The 15,643-nt window shown below is 38.3% G+C and overlaps 1 protein-coding gene across 1 annotated transcript in view; it reads left to right on the top strand.

The window, feature by feature from the left end:
- Window positions 1-15,643, top strand: part of LOC126199286 (protein KIAA0100) — a 340,503-nt gene that overhangs the window by 45,088 nt on the left and 279,772 nt on the right. Inside the window, exons 3-5 of the mRNA XM_049936105.1 lie at window positions 1,142-1,357; window positions 10,876-11,154; window positions 15,137-15,313. Of these exons, the coding sequence (XP_049792062.1) occupies window positions 1,142-1,357; window positions 10,876-11,154; window positions 15,137-15,313 (672 nt within the window). The remainder of the gene's footprint in view (window positions 1-1,141; window positions 1,358-10,875; window positions 11,155-15,136; window positions 15,314-15,643) is intronic.

Raw genomic sequence — 15,643 nt, 5'->3', positions numbered from 1 at the left:
TTGTAAAGTTGCTAGCACTGGTGGAGAGAAAGGGTAGATAATTACAGTATGTTAGAAATTGTAGGGAACCAAGGACAAAGTCCTGTAGCACTCCAAAAATGCTGTTCCCAGACACTGTTTCCTCTTCCCATTTTTAAATCTAAAATGATTTTTTGCTGCCTGATATGTAGGTAAGATTTTAGCCAGTCACCCACTTGTCCTTTGATACTATAGTGAGCAATGCAAAATCACAGAATACACCAATTAAGTGTTTTCTTGTCTACATATTTCAAAACATCATTTGCTAATATAAACATGACAACAGTTGTAGTCAGAGAGACTTGTCTAAATGCAGAGGATATCCACAGAGTATGGTCAGTACACTGGTAGATTGTACTGTTCATAGTCATATATGGTGGCACTTTATGCCAACAAAAAACTTTACGATTATGAATAGTTTCCCAATTCAAGGGCTTGGCAGTGTGAAGTAGTGTTTGAAAGCAAAAAGACAAATTTCACATTCATTAGAGTGGCATTGCAATGTGATTTAGCACTGTCCACAACTGAACACTTTGCTATTTTACCCTTCTCATTTTTTAATCAAATAACCACTTGGTCATTAATGTCCTTGTCATCCATGTACAGCAATTTGAACATCACTAAGTGTTCAGTTCACCTAAGTCAATCTTTTTAACACATATAAGTATTGCCGGTTTGTATGTAGTGGCTGGTTTTTCAAATTCAGCTGTCATAGTAATGCAAACTGAGTTACTGATTCTTTAAAAAGTTTTCCTCCCCTAAAGTTTTATATTTTATCTTTTTTTCTTATCTGACACAATAAATAGCAAATGTTAATGTGGTTTTTCTTTCCTTGCATCCTTACTGGTACTCAGCATTTGTGAGCCCCTGTAGCACAGCCTCACAGCTGCTCATTTTGCCTTCAACAGGAAAAGTATACCTTTTCTGTGAATCTTTCAGTAGAACATAGTATATTAAAATTTCAGTTTCTTTCTGGAGAAAGGTTTTGTGCATATGTGCATATATTAGTGATTCAGATTTAGCTAGGAATATGTTTACTGTGGATAATATTAATCTCTTATGAATATCAAATAGATTGCTACTTGCCTGTCTGCATTTTTTATCTGTCTTTTTCTTTTTCCAGCACATCGATGAAGTTGGTTTCCGCAGCAGTTTCTTCAGCAGTGAAGTTACCAAACTCATTTCTGTAGTAATAAAAGATGTACGCATAAATAAAGATGTGTTTGGTAGTGATGTTAAAGGTGATAAAGTAAATAAAGCTCATCTTTCTAAAGGAGAGAGTGAAAGCCCCAACTTCTGCAATAAGAAGATTCCTCCGGTGATAATTACATTTGCACAGGTACAATCAGTGTACTTTGTTCCCATAATTTCATTGTACAACATTCCATATGTGTAATTATGATGTATATATTTTCATAATAAAAATAAATAAAATAAAAAAAAAACTTGATAAGGAAATATTGTCAAACAGTGGAAATTCCAGGTTGAAATATCAATATTATTATGATAAGGATAGATTACTTCTCAATATAAAGACAACACACTGAGTTGTAGCCAGCCACAACAAAAAAGACTGTTACAAACTGAGCTTTTCGCAAAGCCATCTTCAGAAAAGAAAGAAAAAAATAAATAAATAATGCCCACACTTCTACACAGGTGGACTGAGTGCACAGGGACTTGATGTTGGCCAGACGAGGGTGCCTGGCACGGTGTTGATTGGCTGTGGGGGAGGGTGGGGGTGGGGGGAATGGGGAGCAGAAAAGGAGAGAAGCAGAGAGGGGAAATGACGAGTGGCATTGACAGAGAGCAGAGTACAATGAGGGGGGGGGGGGGGGGATGTGAATCAGGAGGAAGTGATAGGACAGAGAGGGTGGAAACTATTGTTGGCTTTAGGATGTGGGGACAGTAGGTTACTCTAGGTTGAGGATGGGATGATATCTTAATATCCCCTTTTCCCCGCCCCACTACAGATTGCTGTTTCCACTTGACACGACACCATTGCATTCTGGCCCCAGCAGCCAGAGAGAGTGGTCATGTATGAGTGTGGTGTGCCTCCTTATATCATTGTATGTTTTTTCTCTTCCTTTCTGAAGAAACCCATGGCCAGAAGCTCTGTGTGTAACAGCCTTTTATTGTGGTTGTCTGCAACTCAGTGTGTCATTTTTATGCTGAGTTGCAATCTATCCTTTTCATAATATTGTTCATTTCATAGTTAAAGTAGGGACAACAGGCAAGTTGGATAAGAACCAATCAAATTTTTAACATTTGAATACTGTATGTTCTTTCAAAAACATAAGAAAAAATAAACACCCTGGAATATGCATAGAAAAGTTATGTAGGGAGTATAGGAAGCCCTACATAATTTCTTGCTATGACAAACACAAAACAAATAAAATCAGATAAAAAAGCAGCAAGGAATATAAAGCAGCATTCCACATGAAAGAAAACATTCAAATGACAGTTGTCGCAGATTAATCTTTGTGATCAAAAAATGATGCAGTGAGGTCTGGTCTCTCTCTCTCTCTCTCTCTCTCTCTCTCTCTCTCTCTCTCTCTCTCTCTCTCTCATGGATAGAATGACCACCAGAATTAATTGGCATTGTTTATCTTTAGTGTTGTTACTAGAATAACGGGTGTGAACGATCAGATATTGAGTGATCACTGTGAAAGATACAGAGATGCCGTGCCTTGTGTCAGACAGCAAGCACATGACAGAGCTTGCAAGGGGCCTCATTGTGGGTCTCCGTTTGGATGGCTGGTGAAATTGAACAATATCCAGATTGAAACTTCCTGGCAGATTAAAACTGTGTGCCCGACCGAGACTCGAACTCGGGACCTTTGCCTTTCGCGGGCAAGTGCTCTACCAACTGAGCTACCGAAGCACGACTCACGCCCGGTCTCACAGCTTTACTTCTGCCAGTATCTCGTCTCCTATCCAGATTTGTCGGGCATTGTATGTGATGGTGACCTGATACTGGACAGATTGGCAATCTCAGGACAGACATACTTGGTGTCCAGGTTCTGGCCAATCGTATTGACCACCAAAAGGAATGATTGCCATATTGTGCACCAAGCACATAGTAATACCGTTACATCTGTGCCCATTATCTGAGAACTCACTGCAGCTTTCTATGTCATCGCACTCCATTGGTTAGAGTCTAGCAGTAGGAGGAATATGGAATTACTATCCCATGTCTGGGTTTCCATTAGTGCTACAACATAAATGACTGTGTTTGAATGGTGCTGTGACCAGTAAGTGTGGAGTGCTGATGAATGGCGTCACATTGTGTTCAGCAATGAATTGTGGTTCTATGCAACTCTGGATGACTGTCATCAGTAAATGTGGTGGCAACCTGAAGAATAGGTCTAATTCTTTCAACATTTTGGAGAGGAACAACAGTGTTAACTCGTGACTTGATGGTGTGAGGAGCCATTCGGTGTTACTTAAGGTCAAGTCTGGTAGTGATTGAGGGAAATCAGGTGGAAAAATGGTAAGTCACAGACATCCTGCATCCTCATGCTTTACTTCTCCTAAGGCAGTATCTCTGTGCCATATTTCGACAAGACAATGCTCGCCCACACTTGATATGTATCCCTACAAACTGCTTGACATTGGAGTAGTCCTGTGACCAGCAAGATCCTCAAATCTGTCCCCTATAGAATATCTGTGGGACAGACCCATACGTCGACTCTGTCCCTGTGACAATATCCAGAGTATCAATGACCAGTTAGATTTGTGGACCTGCTTGCCTCAGAAAAGGACATGATTTTATAACACCAATCCCAAATGAAGTGGTGCATGCATCAAGGCCAGAGAGGGTGCAGTGCCATACTGATAAGTCAGCTGGTACCGTCAAGTTATTTGTAAACTGGACTTGATGATTTTGTACTCGCTGAAACATCATCACATACCTTATCAACCTGCAAAGTCTCATCTCATTTCAGTCTTCCTTTCTAGATGCTGCACCTTTTTTTTGTCAAGTGTTACAAATGTTTTACATTGCAATGAATTCAGTCCATCAGCTTGTCCTTCATAAATGGTTGCACTAAACATTGGATTTAGTATTATATCCTGTGTGTGCTCCTGATTTATCAGCAATGTTTTCCACCTTTGTGATGAGAAATGCTGATCGTGAGCATAAACATCTCTTGTGAATAATACTGCAGCTGTGATAAAAATGTTTCATTACATCCTTCCTTTCTTCCTTCTTCCTATCTTTTCTTTTAAATTGGAGCTCCTCTGATGCTGGTCAATATGAAGAGTTGCGAGATTAGTTTAATGTTGTCTAAGGTGTTCAGGACAGCTATGGTTGCATTCAGTAGGTTTTATTAACCAGTTTCACTGTATAGTATTATAACAGCACCATCAGAATCTCTGGAATTTACAATTTAAAATACAGTGTTTGGCTGATTACATTGCCAGCACCATGTATTAAGTTGGCTGTACAATGATACAGCAAACTTATTTGTGGTGCCGGAAACATACTTTAAACTCTAAAATTCAGAGATTCTGATGATGCCCTTGTAATGTAGAGTGAAACCTACAAAAGAGTGAGTGGATGTTGTGGCTGCTCTGCAAAACTTAATTTCAACAGTCACAGCTTCCTCTGCAGCAAGCCTCCTTTCACTATATTAATGTTATCTGTTTATAACTATGTTAAATTGTTGTATATGTAAATAAAAGAAGGATTTTGTGTAGATTAAGGGCACAAGTAGCTTATAAATACAGTTCTGTTACTTACGCCACTATTCAAATAAAATAGCCGAGACAGGAGAGATAGTTGCCCACTTTTCACAAGTAGAGTTACTATTTCTTGAAGTGAAGAGTGGGTAGCATGTCAAAAGTTTCATTATCAAACAGGTCGCTAATTTTATAATATCTTTTTATTTGTTGTTATCAACAGTTTTGGCCATTCAACGACTATCAGATGTCTAAAATGATACAGAAAACAAAAGTAATTATTTTTAAAAGCTTAAAGAAAGATCTACAGAGTTTACAAACAGTATTGTAGGAATGGATATAACTGCATGAATTTCAAGTGACTGTGTTTGATCATTATAAAGCTTTATTAAAAATATGCTCAGCTTGAAACTTGGAGTAAGCTCGATGACTTTCCCCCCCACAAATTGATACACAAAGTGACCTGTATTTCCCCAGAAGATAATACCATGAATGAGATTGATCATATTCTTACAGATGAGACGTACAAGAAGTATATGACACGTTAAAGAGGGGCTAATGCAGACACAGACCATAAACTAGCAATCAGCAAACTACCAGGTACAGCTATATTATAAAAGAAAGAGGAAAAAGATGGCCAGTACACAGTTTGATGCTGAGAAGCTTATGGATCCTGAGTTGTGTCACCAGTATAATATCTGAGTGCATAACAAATTTGAAGTCCTGGCATCAGACTGCAGTAATGAAGGAAATGTTAATGATCAATGGGAACGTTTAAAGAGCACTGTAAGCCTAATGCCAATAACCAGTAAGAATTGGTTCAATTATACATGTGAACATGCTGTAAAAACCAGGAAGAGGGCAAGACAAACTCTCATGCTAGAATCAAAATTGTGCAGAAGAGCAAGAAACAGTGTAGAACACGTAAAGAGAAACAAACAGCATTCTGAGGATAGAGAAAAAAAAATTCTTGACTAATGTGACTAATGAAGTAGAGACGCCAAATACAATATTTGACAGCAGAAAAATGTCTCTGATGGTGAAACAAATGAGGACCATTCAAAGAAATGAGGCATTAGTTATTAATGGTAAGGATGGAATACACTGACAGATAAGGAAAGGATTCTGGACAGATAAAGAGAACAATAATTAGGGGTTGTTGAATTCTAAACATCACATAAATGTCTTCCCAGAAAGAAGAATTACCTATGGGGTGAGGTGCAGAGCCATGCATTGTACCACATTTACCCGGCCAAGCCTGGCTGTGGCCAGCTGATCCATCTGGTTGCCCACACTGCAGGTAGCCGTCCTGAACTGTACCAGCAACAGAGTGCATTGGCAACAATGTGCCGTCGAGGGCCATGGGTCATTCGGGTACCTGGCTTAGCCCTAGTGTCAACAGGGCTCGATGCAACAGGGAAAGAGACAGTGCAGAGAAGGAAGGAATGGCTGGCCACACACATGCAAAACTGCTTCGTGAATCGTCTGCATTTCTTTGAGAATCGTGAAAGTTTGAGATGCTAGGAACAGAGTGTTCTTCATCCTTTACAAAGAAAAATAATGCATACTCTAAAATAATGTTTGTTACACAGAAAAGTATTGATTGTAACATGGAAGTGATTGAATTCAGCGGAAATGGTTTAATAGCCTAATGCTTTTGTAGTGCTTTACATTTCACCTGTAACCACATCAAAAGTGCTGATGAAGCTTTTGGATAGTAGGTAGGTCTAGTATGCAATATTAATGTATTTTACACTTTTCTGTCAATCTACAAGTTTTCATTATGGAATTAACTGGCTCAGCCCTTCCTTGGAATTCTTTGAGGAGGATCCATCAGCTTTGCATGTGACACAATTTTGAAATGAGGAACAACAGAAGGTAAAGACAGTCTCGAATTACTTTCACTTTACTTTATTTTTTTATATACATGTAAGTAGGAAACGCCTTTTCACACAGATATGTGGATGAGACAAGTAGTAAACTTGTTACCGCTTTATTTGATAGCATTGGAAACTTCATCTCTAAGCTTAAGCAGAAACTTATCAGTTACAAAGATTTATTTTCTGTAATTTAGTCACTGGAAGTTTTGAGTAGCTGCTCATTTCAATTTACACTTCATGCGGAATCCAAATTTATTGTCTATTCCAAGTGATTGTGAATCTATTTGTTATTACTAGATAGAGCAGGGAAATAGTCTTTGAAATTTTTCAAAATTCCTTCAAATGGTGCATAATTTTATGCCTGACATTTTCATCCAAATTAAAATGAATTTCTACTAAGAAATTGTGAAGATTATCGAAGTACCCAATTTGTTTGGAATTTAGACAGATTTCCCAAACAACAAGGCTTTTAATGAACAATTCGATTCATTCTTGCATGTTACACAGTATTGCGTATGGTCCCTGAAGTAATAAATTTAATAAATTTAAACTGTTGATTTTTTTAACAAAATGTTTGTCAAATAAGCTGCAGTCAGAAGCCAGACTTTGCCTAGGGAAAGGTCTACATGGTGGGAAAAAGATAAATGTCGTACCTCAATTTTTTTCCACCCATGCCTTTTTAATGCTTGATTTTAATATTTGTAATGATCTGCTGCTACAATAAACACATAATGCAATTTAGTTAAGACAGTATCTTTTAAATTAAAATTCGTAGTAATTAGACCATATTATTTGTAGCAAAATAACAGTAATTTGTAGTCAGTTTCACAGAATTTGCATTTGTTAAGATAATTCATTGAATATTTATAGCTTAGATTTTAGTACAGTTGATGAACTCTTAATTCAATACATTATTCTACGAAATTATGTGAATGATACTTTTAATTGTTGGATCACTATTTCCATAAATGATAAATCTGGGTATATCATACGTCATTAAATTTGTTTTAAATTAATTTTGTCTCCAAGCAAATCAATTAAGTGTTTTTAGTTCTTCTCCAGCACTACTGAGTACCATCTAAGAGTATTGTAGCAACAATTCTGCTACCTCATCTTCTTTTGGGGGAAGAGGGGCCAATAAATTTGAAAAGACATGATTCCATCAGGCTGTGTTTTCAATTACTTTATTTGCACTACTAATTTCAGACACTGCTCATTTTCGAGTGTATATAAAGTTATCAGAATAAGGTTGGACTTGGGTGAAATACCACATATTAGTAGCCTCTTGAAATTTGGCAGCTATAATTTCAACAAACTATTTTTCACGTCTTTCATTGTTAAGTTACTATTTTTTTACTTTCTACCAAAATATAGAAATCGTGTTTTTTGAAGTGGCATTGCTATTAAGAAACACTCAAGAATAATAACAGTGGCAAATGATAAAAATATTGTATTCTTTATACCGTATTGAATTTGTGGTAGATTTGAGTGACTGCTCAAAAATTGTTAAACATCGGGATTATGGAATACTCAGAATATATATAAATACACTGATGTCACAAGAGAGACAGGTCTATAACACTGCTCCACTGCTACAGCAATGAGAGAATTTCAGACTCTCAAACACCTATTAAAATCACCTAGTCCAAAAGTGGGAAAAATGGAAGGTATGTGTCAGAGGGTTAGCCACTTATTCTTGTGCAGGTGGTAATACCTTAACAATAGCAATAATAGATGGTTTGCCTCTCTTTCAACAACTGCACGCCAATACACAAATATCTCTAGTCAGTGTCACTCCAGTATGCTACAAATTTGTGTTTAGTGGCCTAATCTGAAATATGATTACCATAAAACTTAAAAGCCAATACATTGAAATTTAAATAATACACTCCTGGAAATGGAAAAAAGAACACATTGACACCGGTGTGTCAGACCCACCAAACTTGCTCCGGACACTGCGAGAGGGCTGTACAAGCAATGATCACACGCACGGCACAGCGGACACACCAGGAACCGCGGTGTTGGCTGTCGAATGGCGCTAGCTGCGCAGCATTTGTGCACTGCCGCCGTCAGTGTCAGCCAGTTTGCCGTGGCATACGGAGCTCCATCGCAGTCTTTAACACTGGTAGCATGCCGCGACAGCGTGGACGTGAACCGTATGTGCAGTTGACGGACTTTGAGCGAGGGCGTATAGTGGGCATGCGGGGGGCCGGGTGGACGTACCGCCGAATTGCTCAACACGTGGGGCGTGAGGTCTCAACAGTACATCGATGTTGTCGCCAGTGGTCGGCGGAAGGTGCACGTGCCCGTCGACCTGGGACCGGACCGCAGCGACGCACGGATGCACGCCAAGACCGTAGGATCCTACGCAGTGCCGTAGGGGACCGCACCGCCACTTCCCAGCAAATGAGGGACACTGTTGCTCCTGGGGTATCGGCGAGGACCATTCGCAACCGTCTCCATGAAGCTGGGCTACGGTCCCGCACACCGTTAGGCCGTCTTCCGCTCACACCCCAACATCGTGCAGCCCGCCTCCAGTGGTGTCGCGACAGGCGTGAATGGAGGGACGAATGGAGACGTGTCGTCTTCAGCGATGAGAGTCGCTTCTGCCTTGGTGCCAATGATGGTCGTATGCGTGTTTAGCGCCTTGCAGGTGAGCGCCACAATCAGGACTGCATACGACCGAGGCACACAGGGCCAACACCCGGCATCATGGTGTGGGGAGCGATCTCCTACACTGGCCGTACACCACTGATGATCGTCGAGGGGACACTGAATAGTGCACGGTACATCCAAACCGTCATCGAACCCATCGTTCTACCATTCCTAGACCGGCAAGGGAACTTGCTGTTCCAACAGGACAATGCACGTCCGCATGTATCCCGTGCCACCCAACGTGCTCTAGAAGGTGTAAGTCAACTACCCTGGCCAGCAAGATCTCCGGATCTGTCCCCCATTGAGCATGTTTGGGACTGGATGAAGCGTCGTCTCACGCGGTCTGCACGTCCAGCACGAACGCTGGTCCAACTGAGGTGCCAGGTGGAAATGGCATGGCAAGCCGTTCCACAGGACTACATCCAGCATCTCTACGATCGTCTCCATGGGAGAATAGCAGCCTGCATTGCTGAGAAAGGTGGATATACACTGTACTAGTGCCGACATTGTGCATGCTCTGTTGCCTGTGTCTATGTGCCTGTGGTTCTGTCAGTGTGATCATGTGATGTATCTGACCCCAGGAATGTGTCAATAAAGTTTCCCCTTCCTGGGACAATGAATTCACGGTGTTCTTATTTCAGTTTCCAGGAGTGTATTTAGTATGCTCAAAATCATCTGCAAGAAACTCAGGACATTCACAAATTGAGTGCCAAATATCTTTAAATAAAAATTGAATGCTTGATTCTGTAACTGCAATTTATTTACACAAAGGATCAGTTACATCAAGAATACATTTAGTAAATGTTAAATAACACACACATGTACAATGACCTGTGACCGTTTTTTAAAAAAAAAAAATCTTATTTTGTAAAGAAAGTGAACCAATATTTGGATTGTTATTGTAGGAAAAAGTGGATTGCTACTTTCCCTACATTTTTGACATTCCTGCCTTTAGTTTCCATTGTTTGATCAGATTGCTGTTGTATTTACCTAAACTTTTGCTACATGCTTCACACCGAAATGAAAAGGCAATAGGAGAACAGTTCTCAAGAAACAAAAGTGAATGCTGTCTTGTGTGCTGAATACCTGCAGTACCATCTACAGTCTGCTGTTTGCTAAAGTAAAAGCAAACTTCCTAAACTCTGCAGCAATTGCTGTCAATAGTTCACCGTGACAGTGCCAGATGCCATTTGTCAGATATTTGGATGACATACTATAGAAGTAGGCCTGGGAGGCACTATAGCACCTTCCTTCCTCAGCCTGCTGTAAATCTCTATTTCTACGATTTTTTTTCCTAGAAACTGAAGAATCATTTAGAGGAGAAACCTGTCTGCAGCATCCACTGCAGCATTTGTGCTGCGGGGCCTCTCTTCAAATGCTGTTATAAAATTATATTCCCAAAGGCATCCATTAACAGCCAAATGCCAAGAAATTAAATCTCAGCAGCTGCAGATTATATGAAATAATAATAATAATAATAATAATAATAATAATAATAATCATGATTATGGTGATGATGATGATGATGATGAGGGTTCATGTACCCACTTGAAGAAATACAGGTTTCAGATGTAAAATATGTTGTTTAATTGTGTGAACACTTATTGTGTTATTTTTTAATGTATTCTCATTCTTTTAACAGTTCATGGCTGTCCATATATACAATGTAAACACAATACTTCTGCGTGCTGAGTCTCCCGAATGGTTGATTCATGCAACAGCTGGAGAGGTTCATCTGGATGGAAGCATTGTGCATAATGCTCGCAGCCTGATAGCTAATGTATCAATCACATCAGCAACTGCCAAAATATTAAGACATGCAGTACAAAAAGATGAAACATGTCAGGCATGCCTTGGAGAAGTTTCCTTTGGAATAACAATGGAGGCAACATTCGTAGCCCAAGGGGCATTTTCTGTTGAGGTATTGTTATTTCATTGTTCCTTTTTCTGCTGCTCACAAGAAAATACAATTGATAAGTGATACATTTATTAAGTTTCATTCATTTCTGTGGAGACTAGTGGTATATTGTACTTAGAACATAGGTGAATCCTTGTGGTAAGGCCAAGCCTTTTGCATAGAAAGTAGTACAGATTTTCACTGAGGTTTTGTGATAGGACATGTAAAGACTGATGAGATAAATAAACATAGACAAGTTGGTATTGGAAACTTCATAAGAAACACACATCTTCACATAGTTTTGGAAGTTGCAAGACTGATTGGCTTTTCTTCTCCTATTTATTCCTGATAACTATGTATTTTCATTCTGCCAGTCCGTCATTGTGTCAGAGCACTGAAAACGTGGAAAATGAAAGCCGTGTAGAATAAATCTTATTTTGTCAATGGAATGCACACTATTATGAAACTTTCTGATAAATTAAAGCTATTTGTTTGACCGGAACTTGCACCTGTAACTTCGCCTTTAACGTTACTTTTCATACCAACTGAGCAATCTAGACATGCACCCTTACCTTCCTATCATTAAACCTACCAATACCTCTCTACTACTTTCCAAATTTATCTATAGCTCTCATGCATACTTTGCTGGCCAAGCATTTGTCAAGAGAAATAATAGTACTGACAGTGGCTTCAGCACAGTGTGTGGTTTATTTTCAGAATGATCTTTCACTAGACAGCAGAGAGGATATTGTTATGAAAATTCATGGGAGGTTAAAACTGTGTTTCAAAATGGGAATTTTATCAGAGTGTATAAAGAAAGCTCTTAAAATAAGTGGTGTACAAACTCAGCTCATTGATTGCTTTATCATCCTTATAGAACAACACTATTGGGATATCCAATTATTCAACATTATGAACTTATGGCCCTAATTATATACCTGTTACATTTGTAGCAGCCTTTGGAGGAGTCATCCATAGAAGAATCATGCAGAACCTTTAAGAAAATGTAATCACAAATCTACTACAAGAGAGAAAGACAAGAAAATAGTTAGAATATGTAATACAAGGTGCCTCCTAACCGTACAAGAAAATTATCACATATGCAATGTAAAAGCTGAAATGAAGCTACTACTAAATGACCACCGAACATGACTAACCATTCACTGTGTACACTGATTGATCACATAACACACAAAAATCCCAGTATATATGATCACAAATACCATTTCTCTCCTAAGTCTATAAATGAAAAAGAGAAAGAAAACAATGAAAAATCTAGGATGGTATTATGAAAAGGATAGTTGCTACTCACCATTTAGGGGAGATACTGAGTCGCAGATAGGCACAACAAAACACACACGCACAAAAACCAACGGTCTCTGGCTGCCACAGTCTGTCTGGCTGAGGCAATCAGAAACTGTGATTGTGTGTGCTTGCGTGCGTGTGCGCGCGCGCACGCGCACTGTCCATCTGATGAAGCCTTGTTTGGCCAAAAGCTTTATACTGTAGACACAGAAAATGGCAGTTATAGTGCTATATTTTGATAACAGTGGCCACAAAGTAAACTGTAAGCCTTCAAACAGTTTGCCACATGAGAGAAAGCTGTCTAATTTACAAATAATAATTTAGACACTGATCTGTAAGGAACTTTCCATTTTATTATAACAACTTCAATGAGCTGTTAAAAAAGAAAAACCTTAATTTGCAGCATGCAGAAGGCATTTTACTTTTAAACTACTGCAATTTATATGCTGCTGATGTGAAAATGGCCTCCACAAGAAACTTGTTATTTTGATTATGATGGTGAGAACTGGCATTCAGTGTCATGTGAATAACAAACAACATATGGACATAACTTTTTTTGAAATCTTTGATAAATAAGCTGCTTTTCTGAATGACTAATGGTGTGTCTTAAGGCCAGGCTCTAGACTGTAAGCAACTTGAAAGTATTATCTCTCTTAGAATAGAAATGCTCTTTTACTTTGTTTACAGTCTTCTGTAAGTCATAGTGAGAGTGATATTGCTCAATTCGGTTATTATATTATCAGTAACTTATGTAGTACATTTTACAATCAAAATTCACCATATACTATTTGTCTACAGTGTCAAATTTCTATTCATATGGTATGTTATGCCTCACTTGCACATGTCATTGCAGGTACAGCTTACATTATAGAAAGCTCTTGTTTGGAGACGAAATAGCTGTAGTAATGGTGGACCTTAGCTTAGTATAGATTTTATTCATTCCGGAAAATACGAGAAATCTTTTCTGCGTGGCTGAAGTATCAAGGTTAATAAATTATTTTCTTTTCTTTCATTTAGGCCAATTTTTGAACAATTTTTAGAAGTCATCACAGCAGCTGATACATCGTCTCATGCCCACCTTCTCTCTCTCTCTCTCTCTCTCTCTCTCTCTCTCTCTCTCTCTCTCTCTCTCTCTCTCTATGATACTCGCTGCTTGGTTGTCGAGTACCACTTGCATCAATGATGTCAGACTGAACATGACTGTAAATGGTTAACTGCAGTTTTTTTATATGAACTTCATGGACAAATGTCATTTTGTTGTTTTGTCGCTATAAGGCCTAGAAACATCAGTATTGTGTCATTTGCCTTCTTCATAGTACAAAACCAGATAGAGGAATGTTATAGCAGTAGACCTCCATTTGGAAAGAGTGGAATGAAAATTGTGCAAATAAAACAATACTAGTTATTAGAAATGCCTTCAGATGGTTCATTTAGTGCTGAGTATATAAATCAAGATACATTGTTCTCCCAGTTATTTGTGTGGGGGTTATTTATGCAGAAAGAAGAAAGGAGAGAGATGCGCAATATTTTTCTCTAGCAAACAGCAATAAACAATATGCTGTATGACAATTTTCATTGTGCAGACAGCTGCTGTATGACAACAGAGTTCCATTCCCATTGTTATCGAACAGCCTGTTCCATGTAAATGAAAAACAAACACAGTTTTCTGATGTTAATTGGTGTCTAAGAGAAGTGACAGAGGAACAAAAGAAACATGTTGACATTAAAACAAAAATTGGAATTAATTGAAAGATTTGAGAAGGGGAAATTGCTGCAAAACTATGAAGTATTTGAGAAAAGTAATGAGACTGACTACACTGCAAGTGATCTGGCAACGTGTTGCTGTTTCCTTCCAGATGCTCAGTCCAAGTTTCAGATCTGTACAGCCATCAAGTGATCATTGAGGAAAATTCTTCCAGGTATAAAAGAAATGATTTTTGAGGTTCCAGTGATGAAGAAGTAACAATAATGAATCTGGCAATAGGTTTAAATTGTTTTGAAGATGTCAAAAACTAGAATATGTGGCTGAAGATCAACATATGTGTATCTGGCTTTCAGCCATGAGAGATGCAGAAACTGTGACAACTGCTTCATAAAAAACCAAAGAAGAGGGCAGAGAACGTCAGAGAGGGGATGAAGACAGTGACCTTGTCAGTCATTGTGCCACACTGTAATGTGTTGATACTCTTCTAGAGGGTTTTCAGTACAGTGACATTATTACTGCAAGAAAAATTTGAAATGTCATGTGAAAAATGTCAACTGGTCTCAGAAGTAGACCATCATACACTGTTTTAAGAAATAAACAGACCTGCAGTACCTATGCATAGAACTTGGATAAACTTTCAAAAAAAGAATACGTGTTCGAAAAAATACCTTAGTTATTCATGTTTTTCGATTATTCATGTATCTCCTCCTCCACATTACCCCGAGTAATTGGGAGTATACTGTCTATCACAAATAACTTTTTTTTAGAAAGAGCTGAAAAACTTTTACATAATATATTGTGTTCAAGTAAATTTATTGTAAAATATTATATGTGTCATTATATTTGAATTGCTCTGATATGTTTACCCAAAAATTATGAATAAATAGATAAGTAAGCTAAGTCATCTAGTATTATTCCTAATGATTTAAAGTGATAAATCTTTAATTCTTGTAAATGAGTGACAACATGCTTTATAATTTAATTTCCATTTCAAAGAGGCTTTTCATTGGAATGGACAACACAAAAGCAGTAATAAATGAAGGTTTCTATAGCTTTGCTCAAGAGCGGCAGGTCAATTCTGAATTTAAAGCAAGTGACAAAGAAATCAAACCCAAAAAGAATCAAGAGGATTTGCACGAAGTTGTTCGCAGACTGTCACCTATCTTACCAAAGGTGTGTAAGTGTTTTCTTTACCTTTTTGGACATTATCTTCAATCATTCAAAAATGATTATCTCTAAACATTTAGACAAAATATGTGTACTTTTAGGAAATAAGACAGTTTCTAATAAACACATGAATAATTCTTGTTACTACCCAATTTACTAGCAACTTTTTCTGTGGTCAATTGTAGGTTAGAATTGTTGTGACTTGGCAAGACAGCCAAGCCACTATGAGATAGCCGAAAGGCACGCGTTTAAGCTCACGCAGGCTGGCGTGAGGTCTGGAAGAGTTAAAGGAGTTGAGTCTAGTAAAAAAGTACATAGCTTCTGGAATACTTAACT

Source organism: Schistocerca nitens, chromosome 1, assembly GCF_023898315.1.
Source record: "Schistocerca nitens isolate TAMUIC-IGC-003100 chromosome 1, iqSchNite1.1, whole genome shotgun sequence".
In the NCBI taxonomy this organism is placed as follows: domain Eukaryota; kingdom Metazoa; phylum Arthropoda; class Insecta; order Orthoptera; family Acrididae; genus Schistocerca; species Schistocerca nitens.
The sequence above is the reverse complement of the archived record's forward strand: the minus strand, read 5'-3'. Positions and strand labels throughout refer to the sequence as shown.